The sequence below is a fragment of the Parasteatoda tepidariorum genome, chromosome 8 (genome assembly GCF_043381705.1).
Source record: "Parasteatoda tepidariorum isolate YZ-2023 chromosome 8, CAS_Ptep_4.0, whole genome shotgun sequence".
NCBI lineage: Eukaryota > Metazoa > Arthropoda > Arachnida > Araneae > Theridiidae > Parasteatoda > Parasteatoda tepidariorum.
In genome coordinates this window covers 278,615-294,917 of record NC_092211.1, presented here as the reverse complement: position 1 = coordinate 294,917, position 16,303 = coordinate 278,615, and the positions used below count along the sequence as shown (strand labels likewise).

General features: G+C 33.1%; 1 protein-coding gene across 1 annotated transcript in view; it reads left to right on the top strand.

Annotated features, from left to right (window-relative positions):
* Positions 1 to 16,303, top strand: part of LOC107438819 (serine-rich adhesin for platelets) — a gene marked incomplete at its 3' end in the record, with an annotated part of 316,964 nt that overhangs the window by 57,525 nt on the left and 243,136 nt on the right. The window contains 4 exon segments of the mRNA XM_071184713.1: positions 708 to 1,057; positions 3,272 to 4,870; positions 7,001 to 7,149; positions 8,791 to 9,151. Of these exon segments, the coding sequence (XP_071040814.1) occupies positions 708 to 1,057; positions 3,272 to 4,870; positions 7,001 to 7,149; positions 8,791 to 9,151 (2,459 nt within the window).

Below are 16,303 nucleotides of genomic sequence, written 5' to 3'. Positions count from 1 at the left end.
TCATCCAAGCATTCTTGTTGGCACCCTTTTCTGTATCATTCATGTTGGCAAATTCCGCCCTTTTTTAAAATACACAAGAAAAAATAAAAAATTAAATAAAGAACAAAATCTAAAAATCGACGTATAACCGATTCTGTGCGTCGTATAAACGATATATTTTTACATTAAAATGAATAGGAATGATTTGGGACCACACTAAAACGTCGTATAAATGTAAACGTCGTATAAACGATGCTCCACTGTATATATATATATATATATATATACCGGAAGCTTCTGTGAAGGTGAACTTTGAATTTCATTACCCTTGAAAAAGTTTGCTTAAAATGTAAACAGAAAATTTATTTCCACTCGAACAGGTAATAGAAAACTGATCACTCACATTAATCAACAACGTGTGTAGTCCTTTCTCCCGCACTCTAGCGTAGGTTGTTCTTGGAAATTGATATTGCTGAATTGCATTTCTACAAGTGAAGACCTGCGCAGCTGAAACATTTCCTTAAATTTCACTGGCGAATAATTGGGTTTACTTTCTTCTGATGGATGCTTACGAAGAAATTAAAACTGTTCCTTCTTTTGTATTTCAAATTCGAATCGCTTTTTCTATTATATTTCTATTATATTTCATTATTACATGAACACTTTAATCACTTTTAACTTAATGTGTTTATATCTATATTTTGCAATTTTGTATTTAATTGTTGTAGGGTGGCCGGCTGTCCGTTGGCGGCCAAGAAACGAAAATTGCTGGACAGTTCGAGTAATGAATTCTCAGTATCAAAGACAAGAAGGTCTGAACAGAGGCGATCGACCTCCTCCGACAGTTCCAAAGTCAATCAAGAAGCGGAGAAAAAGCCAGTCACAGCCAGCAACAGCCAGCCAACCAGCGACACCAAGAGAAACGAAAAAGTAAACAGTCGCAAGAATGCCCAAGAAACTTCCCAAAGCAAACCGAGTGGACTGGTCAACGGTACGACGTCAAATAAAAACAACGCCAAAGATAGCCAAGATTCCAAAACGGAAAAGAATCAGAAAAGGAATGGGGATAATAATAAAGGTATGATCAATGCATTAGCATTTAAGTCGATTGAAATGTAGGTAACAGTTGTCGCAAATACAAAAGAATTTCAAACTTTTTTGAGATTTATAATTTTTTAGACTCAAACGTTTTATTATGAAACACATGGTGTGTAGCTCTTTTAAAAAGTACTTATTTTTTATTTTCGCTATTTAAAAGCTCTTAAAGGTGCTTTTTTCATTGTGTATTTTTAAAAAGTGCTTAATTTTTCCTTTTCTAAAAATGAGAATTTTTTCTTTACCGTGTCAATTTTCGCCACGTATCACGCAAAAGCGTGCTATTTATATCATTCTATTCAACGTCTCAATTTCAGGCCTCGTTTTCCACCTTCTGAAATCGAACCGAAAAATCTCGAGAGCTTTTTATAATGGCTAATATAATCAAGAAAAGAGTTCTTGGTCAGAAACTGCTTATTTTATAATGATCATGTATAGTCTTTGAAAATTATTTTGCATTTTGTTTATGTATGTAGTGCTTAAAAATATTTATTGGGTGCTTAAAAAGTACTTAAAACGTGGTTAGGTTTTTTTGAAGGATTTGGATGCGCATCCTGAAAGACTTTTACGTTATACTAAAATTGTATTTATATTATATGTAATTTTAATGTACCACTGTCCGCTAATATATATTTGTAGCGACTATTTCCCAGAGCGTCTTAAACTTTCAACGGTGAGTGATAACTTTTGCTGAGAAACCTAACAAACAGCATTGAGGAGTGATATCTCAGAATTCTGTCTTTTTCACCTCTCTTTTTCTCTCTGGTGAACTAGACGTCCAAATTAACATGGCCAACGGTATCTCGCCCATAGTGGTGGTCCTGAAAGAGTGGATACCACTTCTGGAGAACGCACTAGGTCTGCTCATCGGGAAGACGGATTGTGCAGCTCATTGGAAATAAAATTTAAAAACATATTCACCTCTCTGGTGACTCAGATTGATATTCAATAACTTTAACTCATTGTTGACCTCACTACTGTTCTTCCTCCGGGAGTTGGCACTTCGCCCCACCTCCTCTGATGAAGAATTCATTTCAGCGGTGGAGTAAGAGAAGAAAAGTCTCCGCACTTGAAATTGAGACAACCCTTAATGCGCGCGAAATGTAATCAAGGAATTCTTTTTTAGTCACTTACTTCTCGTTACCATCTGCTATTTATTATACCTTTTGGTACTCTAGCTAATGAAATATATTGCTGCCAAATGTCTAAAAAAGGACAAACTAGTTACTCAAAAGAGAGAAATATCATCAAATTTATACAAGAATTGATGTTAAAGAAATGAATTACGAAATAAATATTTTTGTCATACGATCACCAAATATCTACCTTGTTCAGGATTGTTCTCATCTTTCTTCCGAAAATAGCGAAATAATATCGTCGGATTCCATGTGATGAAGGCGGAGCCAAGTATCAACTCCTGGTGAACGAACTGTTGATGGCGGACACCATATTAACACCTCTCTATGTGTAGGTGACAAAATATTTTTCACAATAGTTTACTCAAAAGCTTGATCTGCTCTACCTCAAATCTTCACCCCATTTCAGATACCAGGTCTCTTTGACATATAATCGCAGTTCTCATCAATAACAGAATTGTGTAACGAAATTTAACTGTTCAGTCGTTCAAAAGCTGTGTTATCACTTTAACTGAGAAGCATAACGCAGAGCTCTTCGTACTTGCAGATTAAGAAACAGGCCCCCAAATCACTATTTTACAAATGGATATTAACCATTATGCAACAATTAATTCTAATTAAGGAACTAGAGCCGGGATAGTCTATTTAGTAGAACACTGGGTCCATATCCAAGGGATCGTGGGTTCGATCCCCTCCGGTCGAAGGCTCCCCGTGTAACAAATGGTGACTGATGCACGTTAAATCTTTCTAGTCGCTAAGTCCTCCATGTTCCCATAACAAATCATACCCCTGGGGGTACTGATCTAAGAGTTTCCTAGTCTTCTGGATTGGTTCGAAATTTAAAGGCTACGTAGTTGAACATTAATTTATTTTATATTCGTCGTTCTACAGCAGCAGATATAAAATAAAATAAAATAAGGAAACTAAAGGCTTTGACAACGATAGCGTCTTAAAGTATTAATCAGAAAAAATCATCAAAAGTAGATTAATCCACCCCACTTTAAAAACATGATGTTTTTTCTTATTTTTTAAGTTTATTCTATTTGTTTTCTTCCATCCAGGGTCGACAAATATCTTGAAAGACGCAACAGAAAAACGCTCAAAGAAAATTCAGGAAGCTTCAAATAAAGAGCCAACTAAATGTTTTCCTTCCCCAGCTTTGATCTCAGTGAAGATTGAAGAGGACTCTGATCAAGAAGTTGAAAAACCAAATCCCAAAATTAAAGAGAACTCTAACAATAAAAGTCTAGCCTCAACTGTCACAAAGCAAAAGGATAATGAAAAAGCACCAGACAAAAGTCAAAAGAAAACAACTACCGATACTCCCCCACTTGAAAAGAAATTGAAGAACACTAACAGCACCACAACTTCTGTAACCAAGGGAGTAAAGTACGAAATGGATGATGCGGAGACTGATTCAGAAGATAGTGAAATCAAAACTACAAAGACCGAATCTCCTTTAAAACCGTATGAAAATAAAACGCCTGAAAGTTCCTTGAATAAAGTCAGTAACACGGCCTGTAGTAACGCACAAAAGAATGCTAAGCTGAAAACAGATGCGATCTCGGATTCGAAATCTGTAAGCAGCGATGGCATTATAGACCCTCCTAATCCAAATGAAGCGCCTATAGATATTAAGCCGGTTATTAAAGGAGTATCTGTCACGAAAAAGACAACAGAGATAGTTGCAACAAAAGATATTAATTTGTATTTTGCCAAAAAGAGCGAACCTCATAAAAAGTTCACACTCAACCAATCAGTTCTTGATACTAAACCGCTTACTGCACAAGCAATTAAAAAAGTGTCCCCATCAATGCCGAAAAATTTAATAACTTTTTCACCATTGACGTCGCACTCCAAGCAAAACGAGGACGCCCCAAAAGTCACTGTTAACAAATTGGAGGTGAGTCCTGTTTATAATCCCATTGAGAAAGACCCTGTCAAAATGGACAATGTACGAAAAGTTGTGAATTTTCAAGGTGCGCGTTTCACTATGAGTCCAGACAAAACCTTAAACAAAGTTCAAGGAACCCATTTTGTTAAAGCTTGTCCAAATTCAAACTTTGTCGCTACGAAAAGTGTACCGTTCAGACCAGTTGTGCAAGTGCAACCGACTAGCTTCCTGCAAAGTAGGCTGGAAGCTTTTAAGCAGGCCAGTAAAAATACAGCTGTTTCTAACTCAGATAACGCTGGAAATGACTCAGACAACCAACATGAACCTGCTAACAAACAAACCTGCAATCAAATAGGAATGTCCCCACAATCAAACTTCAAGCTTGCCAACAATCAGTTCACTGGAATTGCTTCAGTTTCGAATCACGTAACCAGCAATGGCACAGAGTTGAGTGATGATGCCAAAAGAGTGCAAGAAGCTCAGGAAGCACTTATGAACCTAAAAGGAGGCTTCATGGGGAAAATGTCTCCTGAGAGTGCCGTTGCAAAGAAATCCGCTGACGCTGGAATGATCCAGAATGTGTGGAAGGATGGCGTGGGTGTTAAACAGCGACCCATTCAACCAACCCCAATAAGATTCGAAATCCAAAATTCGGAGTTAAGTCAGCAGCTTTACCAGCAACGCTCCTCAAGTTCGACAGAAACTCCGCAATCATTGAATAAAAGCACGAATACTCCATACTTGGATGAACACAGCATAGATGAAAGTAAGTTTTTCATTACTTGTGCCTCTCTTTATATGAATTAAAAATTGACTAATGTCTTATAAATGACGAGCCAAGAGAATGCCGACTTTCATCGGTGAATGTCAACAATCACATCTTATCTTTGGTGAATGCCCCATAAAATAGTTATATCCGATTTGATATTAATTTATTTGTTGATATTACTATATTTATTCAATATTTTTACATCTGCTGATGATAGAATGGGAGAAACATCAGTGTTCGGAGTACCGGTTAAATGCACGTTGAGCAGTGGCGCTTAACCTTAAAAAACATTGATGTGGGGCATACCGGGCAAATGTATACCAGGCAGTGGCACTTAACTAGACCTAGTATACATTTCGGACATTTACCAAAGCGATTGTCATGAGATTGACAGCATTCACTGGTGGAAGTCAGCAACTACCGATTTCGATCATTCTCAATAACATATACACTGAGTCGTCATTGTGAAGGACCGGACTTCGATCCCCAGTAGTGGTTTGAAACCTACCTAGCTTCATATCGATGGATTCCAACTTGTATGTGGAAGTAAAGGTGGCCTTTGCTCAATGCTAAACACATTGTCACAATCAAACTCTTAGTCACGAAATTGTAGAGCTTCCAACTCCATTATCCCCTGGCCCACAACGGGCTAATGCAGGAATGTTTTACATAATATGAAGGGTATTCCAACAAAATTTTATCAAACAAATATAGCATAAGCAATTTAGTAGGCAAAATTGTGTATTAGATGAGAGATTTCATCAATGAAATATTTTATACAAGCTGAATTTTGTATTAAATCCCAGAATATTTTTGTCACCAGCTTTTGTCAGTTAAAAATTTTGTTCTGCAAGCAGGAGTTAGTACATCCAAGATTGTATTCATTCGATATATTTTCTTAACTTACGCCAACGAGAAAATTTAAACAAATAGGCTTTACTGCTGAGCTGGCTAAGTGATATTTTCCCGGTAATATTCTTGCCACTAACTTGCGAATACATATTTTTTATTCGTCAAGAAAAAACTTTCTACAAACAAGATTATACTCAAACAATATTTTGCCAGGCAAGATTTTTTACTTAGCAAAAACTTCATTCAAACTATTTTTTTGCGAGTCAGTTACTTAAACAAATGCCGCCTTGCATAAAAGTTCCTCAATTTTAAAATTTAATTTTTCTTTCTACGTATCATTTTTGCAGCTAAATATTGCCATGAAACCTTTTCTTTATTAAACAAACTTTCTCACGAACAACATTTCGCTCCTTAAGTAAGATTTTGCCCACCGGAAATTTTACAGCAACAGAAAACCTAAGTGATATTTTTATGATATTAGTTATATTTTGTCTTGTAGGTTTATATCTGTATAAAGTCAATCATTATATCGGAATGTAATCAATTATTAATTTAATCTCAGCATATTACTGAGCAAACGATAATTTCTTTTAATCAATATTTTGGATTTCCATTGGAAGGAATATCTTAAGTAAAATTTTTAATTAGAAATGTATTGAAGGAAATTTGAATAATCCACAATCCACAAACAGTATTCAAAAACCATTGGTAAAAATGTGATTGCTGTCCCAATCGCTCTAACTCTATGTTGCCTTGTTAAGTAAATAGTTTATTACCTAAAAATAAAACGATTTAGTTTAAACAGAAATTATTCACAAACTTATTTATTATTATAGCTATTGCCAACCATCGTTATCATTTACTAATAATACAATTTATTTGTGAGTGACTATCAAGGGAAAATACAGAATGTTTTTTTTTGTATATTTTTTAATAACAAATATAAAATTTCTTAATCTACATTAGATTTGTTTCTTTTAAAAATAAATAGGGAATTAATTACTACTGAAGTTCCACATTAAGTTAATCCTACAATTGAAACTGATTAATTTTAATCCAAGCATTGTTGAAGTCAAGCATCGTGAATTAAATTCGAAATGAAAGAATTAATAAGGGAAGTGCTCTAAATGATGAATTCCATCTTTAAAATTTTAATCTTCAAAAGCGCATTTTAAATGTTTATCATTAACTTGGAATTTTGTCAAAGCACCGCCAAAAACTTGCATAGAACAAAAAGATAATCTGTTAATGATCTTTATTAATTTGTTTATCTAGCGACGGAAGATGGCAACCCTACTAGGAAATCACAGAAGGAATATGACAGAGAAAATCTTTTGAAAATGGAAGCAGATTGTGCAAATATTTTAGCGGCATCGTTCGGAACTCAACCACTTTCACAAGAAATGATAATTTATAGAAGACCTGTACGTATAAATAAGTTATTATCGCTTGTAATTAAATTAGTAGACTCCTAGTACTTTAAGAAACTTCTTTCATTTTGATTTCAGGTTGAATTTTTGATTTTTTTTTCTTTGTTATTTTATTTGAAAGACAAACTTTTAGAGTGTAAAAATCAATTCATGAAGTTTGCAAGTTTTCTTTTGATAAGGTCACTTCTCAAAATTTGGAAACAATCCTATTAACAGCAGCTAATTCTGAATTCTTTTGATATTTTTGTAATATGCACTAAATATTCACGACTTATTCAATGCACTTTCATAGCTGACAACTTGCACGGCCGTTGAGAAATAATTTTCTCAGTGGTAGCAACATAAGCGTTTCGGTGGATTAAATGTTGAAATTTAAAGTTTCAAAAACGTTTTTAAACTAGTGCGACGAATAAATCATTTAAAACATATGTAGATAAAATTTATTTGTTGGCTAATTATGCTTACAGATGTCTTAGTAATTTTGTTTTTAGAAAATTCCTCCAATTTTAATTGTTGTTTTACTACCACTTTGTAAAATCTTTTTCAACGACCGTACAAGTTGGCAGGTATGCACTTCTCTATTTAAGTAAGTTTATAATAATTTTTTATCCTGACAGATTATCTTAAACAATACATTTGTGGTAGAAAGTACAGGCATTTCATCTTTAGACAATTCTAAATTTCACACAAAATTACTTTTTTTACGGACATATTTCAAAGAAATATAATAAAATATTCAATTACTTGAAAAATTCTTTTAATGATAGATAAACAAGTTTAAAGTAATTACTTTAATCTATTTTTTTTTAAATAATAGCTCGGTTTTGTGCATTACTTTTTTGATATGCATCAAAAAGCTAAATTTCTTTTTCTAAAAATATTTTATGCAATAATATTACCTATCTGTTACTTCATTTATTAAGGATACTGCCAAGTAACAGTCCCATTTAATTTTTATAATCTTATTTTTATTTGAAAACATCAATACATTATTTAAAAACAAATGATGTTACATTTTATTGCCATATTAGAAAATAAACTTGCATCACTTGTATTGAAATATTTTCAAGTTTAGTAGCGTTTTAATTAAGATGTATAATTTTCTTTAAGTTTCTAGGGATAATTTTCCAGTAAATGTTTTTCAGAAGAATTGAAAGCATTTTTTATTTACTTATTAGATGCTAACTTTGTACAAGTATACAAAATAATTAATGTGTTTTTGAAGTAATTTTTAAAAAAAATATGCGTCCCAGATTCTTTTAATATTAGTGAACTTTATATTAATGATTTAAACCCATTTCAATTTATTAATGGACAATCGCAAGACATAACGGACAAGTTCGAAAAATTATTCTAGCGCATTTTCGTAACAGCATTCAAAAATATACTCTACTTTACTGTGAATAAAATTTCCGTTTAGCAATAAAAGTAAACAGAATATTGTTGAATTTCAACCGAAATAATACTTTCTCCGGAAAAGACATCAGGTATTTTTGTAGATCCTAAAATACCATCTAAAATATTCCGATTGCTGTTGACGGCGTTATGACAGAAATTCCAATCATCTTAAGTTGAAAAATTCTTTGAGAAAATCGCAAGTTCTGAGAATTGTTTACTTCTTTTCCCCTTTCTTAGTGCTCACCTGAGGATTCGGATAAGTACGTTTCGGCAGAATCATCCCCATCCCCCGCATCCTCTCCATCCCGCTCTTCCGCATCCCGATCTCCATCCCCACTCTCCTCACCAACCACATCCCCTGTCCCACCTCCAGATGAAGATGCTGAAGAGGAAGAGGAGGATGGAGAAAGTGTGTACCGCTCCTCCCCTCCCACGGCTGTCGACGTTGCTGTGGGCGACTCCTGTCCCCAACAGGAGGATGGAGACGATCTTCTATTGGCTGAAGAGCAGGTGATGAGGGAAGTTTGCACAACTTCCACTAACACAGATTTCACATCTTCTGAAGGAACACAAGTCCGAATGTCACCTTCTATTCCAGGTAAGGCTTTTCTCCTTATCTCTCCATTAATTAATGGAATATTGACTTGAGGCGCATTTCTTTTCTATTAAATTTTGGTTTAAGGAGAGTAAGCGGAGATTCTCCTTAAATTTATAAATATAAATCTCATTTTTTTCTTTCGGTTGTTAGTAGTTTTCTTGGAAAATGTTGACATTTCGAGAATTTAGTTTGACTATAATAGTCATTTTGATTTTCTTGGAAAGGAAAAGATTGTGTTTTTAAACGTAAATTCCACTTTGGTTGTTATTAGTTGTATGCAATTTTCAAACGAACAAAATGCGTTGCTCTTGAAATTTGAAACTCTTCTAATACTTTAGAAAGAGATTGATTGTTATAAATATTTGTATATTAAATATTTGTTTTCGTCCAATTGAATTTTTCATAAAGAGCACACTCTTATTTTTGTGTTGTCTTTTTAATTTGTATTGAGAGAGCTTCTCTAGCAACAAAGTGTAAATTCTCCTTATACTTTAGAGCATAAATTGCTCGGAATATTATATGGAATAAGTTTGGTAGCTCTAAAAATCTATACAATTTTCTTACAAAATAAAAGGGTGCACTTAAATTTAAAAAATTAACTTTCACCGAATTTTTACGAAATAATTTTGGTTGTTATTAATTTTTTATCTTTTGCATTTGTTTTCATCTTTTATTCCACGAAATTATGTTTTAATTGAATTTAACTTTCCAAACATCTTAAGTTCTTTTTATATTTTAGTATTTAAATTCCGCTGATTATTTTATAAATTAATTTGATTGCTATTAGTTTCTAAATGATTTTCGTGCAAAAAAAAAAAGATTATTCTTACATTTCCGATCACAAATTTCACTGAATATTTTACGAAATTCGTTTACTTGCTCTCGTTCTTTATACAGTTTTCTTACAAACGAAATATTGTGCTTGAATTTTGAAACTAATTATATTGTTAGTAATTTTTGCATAATAAGTATTGTTTTCTCCTGAATTTTATATTAAGAGTTTACCTTCCTTAGCACCAAAGTAAAAAAAAATTTATTATGTTACAAACTTAATTCTGTTGAATATTTTAGGAAAATTAATATGATTGTTATAAACGTTTATTTAATTTTCTTACGATATAAAAAAGTGTGCTTAAATTTCAAAGCGTCACCTTCGCTGCTTATTTGTGAAAATATTTTGCTATTAAATTTTACATATTTTGCATTTTTTCATCTTTAGTCTGCTGAATTTCGTTTCTTTAGTTAGAGAGTTTAGTTTACTTAGCATATAGGTGGAAATTCTCCATATATTTTAAAATATAAATTTCGAAGCTTCTTTTTACGAAACTAATTTGATTGTTTTTACTTTCTTAATGATCCTCGAATGAAAGAGAAGATTATGCTTACATTTCGAAACTTTAATTCTAATAATTCCTTAACGAAATTGGTATAGTTGTTCTAAATTTCTTAATACTAGTATCTTATAAAAACAAAAATTTTGCTTATATTTAAAAACACTGTATCTCTCGTAGAAGTATTTTTCAGAGACTTGGCATTAAATTTTACGTAGGCTTTGATATAAAAATTTGTGGTACCTGTTGAACATAATTTCAACCATATACTTCACCTATAAAACTGCACCGACTCATTCGTAGTCGATGTTTTTCTCGACTAGAATTCTACTGTTAAATAGTTGATAGTTATACCTTTTTATCTGATAAATATATCATATAATCTGTTTTGAAATGAGAAAAATAAAATGATTCAATATATGCAAGCTTTAACAATGCGTGTTTCGTTTATTTTAAAATTATTACTTTTGCCGGGTTGTTCTTTTTTTTTTTTTTTTTTTTTTTTTTTTTTTTTTTTTTTTTTTTTTTTTGCTAGGTAACAAATTATACTCTATATGAATTGCAAGGCGTACTTAATTTTAAAATGTTGCTTTACTACAAAAGTAGCTTGACAAACTATATTTTAGTCAAAAATAAAATGAGAAAAAGTTTTTGGAAAATCGCTTTATCGAATAATTCTGTTCTTTTTTAACCATATACTTCAGTTTTTTTTAAAACAAAATAAACTAATTTAAGTCATTTTGGTGGATTAATCAATACTGAAACAACAGATAAATTTCAAATTTATGAAAAAATAATTTAGCCATATTTTCTATTAAAGAAGTTTCCTATAAAAGAATTCTTTTACACTTTAACGTTTTGGGACAAACATTTTCTTAACCCCTTGGGGACGGTTGATTCAGAAAAGCATTCGTACAAAATCAGAATCAAGTTGTAATTTAATGAAAAACGGTAACTTAAATGCAGTTTTTGCTAATTTGACAGACTTATTTCGCTTTTACTTTAATTATTGTTAGCTTAATCATATGTATAATCAATGTTAATTCAAAGTACAACTAAATAGTTTTATTTTGAACAAAGTTATGGTGAATTAAATAAATCAAGCAATTATAACTCCGCCCACAAATAAACTGCTAAAGAATTACTTTGATTACCAGTTTTATCTTTACTCTGATTGATACGGTTTTATGCTGGCACGTATTTGTGACAGTCGGCGCGAAAGGGTTAAACAACTCTCAATCTAAGAAAATAAAGCTTCATGCTTTCCGAAATCATACTTATCTAATATTAATTTCGCGATCTATTTTTTCATATAATCGCTCGATATTTTTACCTGTAACCATAACCAGAAAAGAGAGGAATTTCATCTTTTAATTTATTTATTTTACTATTTCTTCAACTTTAAGCAGTATTAGCTAACAATTTCCTAAGCCAAGTTAGACTTCACAGCTTTGAAAGAGAAAAAAAACGCGATTTCTTAAAATTCTTCTCCGGCTTCTCGAAGAAAAGAATTCTGACAAATTTATTAATCCGTTAAAGAATGTTTCAACCAATGTAGTTATACTTTTTGTTATGATTCAGGCATTGTTTGCGGTCTTTTCTAATCCAAATATAGTTCGTTTTAATGCTCGTAATTCGTTTATGCGCTTTCAATTGAACAAAACCTGCTGACCCAAAAATGGTTTTATTAATGCGAGTCGAATTTATCCTTACGCATTTTCTATCTGCTATCCACTAAAGAAAAATTAATTTTTTTTTTATTTCATTACTAGCTTGAACCCAAGAATGAATGACATTTTTAGCATTATTCTCACTACTACAACTTTTGCACTTTGTGACGTTAACTGTAAACCGCTGAGCTTTGTTGAACCACAATTTATTTGCACAAACACAAAAAAACCGCATCCCTTGATCTTTTGTAATACACTTGTTACTGCGATTGACCGAAATTGATATTTGCTGTTTTCCACCGGTGAATTTTAACAATCACATAGTCGTTTGGCAATTGTTCGAAATATATACAGGGTTATTCATAATTCCCTCCGGGGTTTCGAAGCGTTATATTGAAAAAACGAAAACGAATATGGCAAAAAAGAACATATGAAATTATTCCGAAAGTATTCAAGTTTTAATTTAAGCAGTTGCCGGTAGATGGCAGTAGCATGTACCACTGAAGCCAGTCGTAGTAAAGAAAAATAGCGTTTACAGGCGGAGGAAATTATGAATAACCCTGTACTAAGTCTAGTTAAATGCCACTGCCCGGTATACCCTAAACTGATATTTTTTAAGGTTCAGTGCCACTGCCCGGTATAGATTTGCTCGGTATACCCTACGCTGATGTTTTTTTAAGGTCAAGTGCCACTGCCCGGTATACATTTGCCCGGTATACCCTACACTGATGCTTTTTTAAGGTCAAGTGCCACTGCCCGGTATACCCTACACTGATGTTTTTTAAGGTTAAGTGCCACTGCCCGGCATACATTTGCCCTGTATACCCTACACTGATGTTTTTTTAAGGTCAAGTGCCACTGCCCGGTATACCCTACACTGATGTTTTTTAAGGTTAAGTGCCACTGCCCGGCATACATTTGCCCTGTATACCCTACACTGATGTTTTTTTAAGGTCAAGTGCCACTGCCCGGTATACCCTACACTGATGTTTTTTAAGGTTAAGTGCCACTGCNAAAAGTTTTTGGAAAATCGCTTTATCGAATAATTCTGTTCTTTTTTAACCATATACTTCAGTTTTTTTTAAAACAAAATAAACTAATTTAAGTCATTTTGGTGGATTAATCAATACTGAAACAACAGATAAATTTCAAATTTATGAAAAAATAATTTAGTCATATTTTCTATTAAAGAAGTTTCCTATAAAAGAATTCTTTTACACTTTAACGTTTTGGGACAAACATTTTCTTAACCCCTTGGGGACGGTTGATTCAGAAAAGCATTCGTACAAAATCAGAATCAAGTTGTAATTTAATGAAAAACGGTAACTTAAATGCAGTTTTTGCTAATTTGACAGACTTATTTCGCTTTTACTTTAATTATTGTTAGCTTAATCATATATATAATCAATGTTAATTCAAAGTACAACTAACTAGTTTTATTTTGAACAAAGTAATGGTGAATTAAATAAATCATACAACTATAACTCCGCCCACAAATAAACTGCTAAAGAATTACTTTGATTACCAGTTTTATCTTTTTACCCTGATTGATACGGTTTTATGCTGGCACGTATTTGTGACAGTCGGCGCGAAAGGGTTAAACAACTCTCAATTTAAGAAAATAAAGCTTCATGCTTTCCGAAATCATACTTATCTAATATTAATTTCGCGATCCATTTTTTTCATATAATCGCCCGATATTTTTACCTGTAACCATGACCAGAAAAGAGAGCAATTTCATCTTTTAATGTATTTATTTTACTATTTCTTCAACTTTAAACAGTATTAGCTAGGAATTTCCAAAACCAAGTGAGATTTCACAGCTTTGAAAGAGAAAAAAAACGCGATTTCTTAAAATTCTTCTCTGGCTTCTCGAAGAAAAGAATTCTGACAAATTGATTAATTCGTTAAAGAATGCTTCAACCAACGTAGTATGCTTTTTGTTTTGATTCAGACATTGTTTGCGGTCTTTTCTAATCCAAATATAGTTCGTTTTAATGCTCGTAATTCGCTTATACGCTTTCAATTAAACAAAGCCTGCTGACCCAAAAATGGTTTTATTAATGCGAGTCGAATTAATCCTTACGCGTTTTCTATCTGTTATCCACTAATGAAAAATTAATTTTTTATTTTTATGATTTCATTACTAGCCGTGACCCAAGAATGAATGACATTTTTAGCATTATTCTCACTACTACAGCTTTTACATTTTGAGACGTTAACTGTAAATCGTTGAGATTTGTTGAACCACAATTTATTTGCACAAACACAAAAAAGCCGCTTCCCTTCATTTTTTTGTATTGTAATACACTTGTTACTGCGATTAACCGAAATTGGTGGTTGTTGATTTCCACCGGTGAATTTTAACAATCACATAATCGTTTGGCAATGTTCGAAATATATACAGAGTTATTCACAATTCCCTCCGGGGTTTCGAAGCGTTATATTAAAAAAACGAAAACGAATATGGCAAAAAAGAACCTATGATATTATTCCGAAAGTATTCAAGTTTTAATTTAAGCAGTTGCCGGTAGATGGCAGTAACATGTACCACTGAAGCCAGTTGTAGTAAAGAAAAATGGCGTTTACAGGCGGGGGGAATTATGAATAACCCTGTACTAGGTCTAGTTAAGTGCCACTGACCGGTATACCATACACTGATATTTTTTTAAGGTTCAGTGTCACTGCCCGGTATGCCTTGCATCAATGTTTTTCTTTAAGGTCAAGTGCCACTGCTCAGAGAGCATTTAACAGGTCCACCGAACACTGATGTTTCTCCCAATCTATTCTCAGACGATATTAAAATATCGAATAAATATAATAATATCAACGAATAAATTAATATGAAATCGGATATAACAAATATTTCGGACATTCACCAAAACGATTACGTGATTGTTGACATTCACCGTCGAAAGTTGACATTCTCTTGATTTCGGTCACTCGCGGTAACAGCCTAATCGTTAAGACACACGGTACCCAATAAGATCGCCAAAGTCAAGCATCACTGGCAGTAGCCAATACGGGAGTGGGTGCCGTCATAAGTCTATGAAGAAATCGAGGGTGTGCGGTGTCAGTCCTTGTTAAACTGTTCAGCCATTAAGTGCTCGACTTCGCACGCAGGTTCTCGGACTACGAAAGTCAGTATCCATCCAACAACTCCTAGAAAAAAGCAGGCCTCAGCACGGGTTACCATAAATATCATTTTGTAGTCCAAACGTAATGACATATTTCGTATTTTCAATCACTGTGCAGCTTAGTACCCCGAACGTAATGACATCTTTCTTATTTTTCATCTACTGCGCAGTTAACTTCGTTACGTCGGACTACTGAATTGATCCGTGCTGAGGCCTTCCTTCTTCTAGGAGGTGTTGATCCATTCCATCTGCAAATGATCAAGAGTGTAATGGCATGTGTTTGATCATCCTCAGGGATGTTTCACGGACCATTGCCAATAGAACGTTCTGAACCGGGTTCATATCCTGGAGATGGCTAATCGATACGAAACGTAAAATGACGTAATAACTTCTGTGGTAGATGGATCATGGTTTGGAGTCCCCTTGTCGTTAGACTAATCGTGGGAGGTTTTCGTGGCTTTACTCACCATGAAACATGATTGAGGGTTAGTTCCATCAAAAAGAACTTCACGAAGACAAATTTCTCCTAATACTTGATCCAGGAGTTCCCTTGTCTTCTGGTTTCGGTTCAAAATTGCAACGCTACTAAATTGAACATTAGTAGTCGTAAACACAAAAACTTGGATCGGCTGTTCAACGACGGTTATAAAATTAAATAAAACATTCTACGTAAATAAGCAACAACTCAAACTAAAACTTACCTTAGTTTAGAAACTTTTTTGACAATATGATCTCACGATCAACTTTTGTCAATAAATTTCCTTTTTTAAGTTTATTACAATCCATAATATATTTTAAAAAATCTTATTTTTTGATTGCCTAATTATTGCCTTTTTATTTCTCTAATCAATTTTAATTCCATTTGCACACTGAATTGACACCAAAATTCCATTACAAATGTATGAATACAGTTATTTTGAGACAAGTATTCTATTCCAAATGCAATTCCCACTATTTTGTAATAATTGCAAAATAAAAAACAAAAAGTATGCCATTCCAACTGCAGCAGTTTTG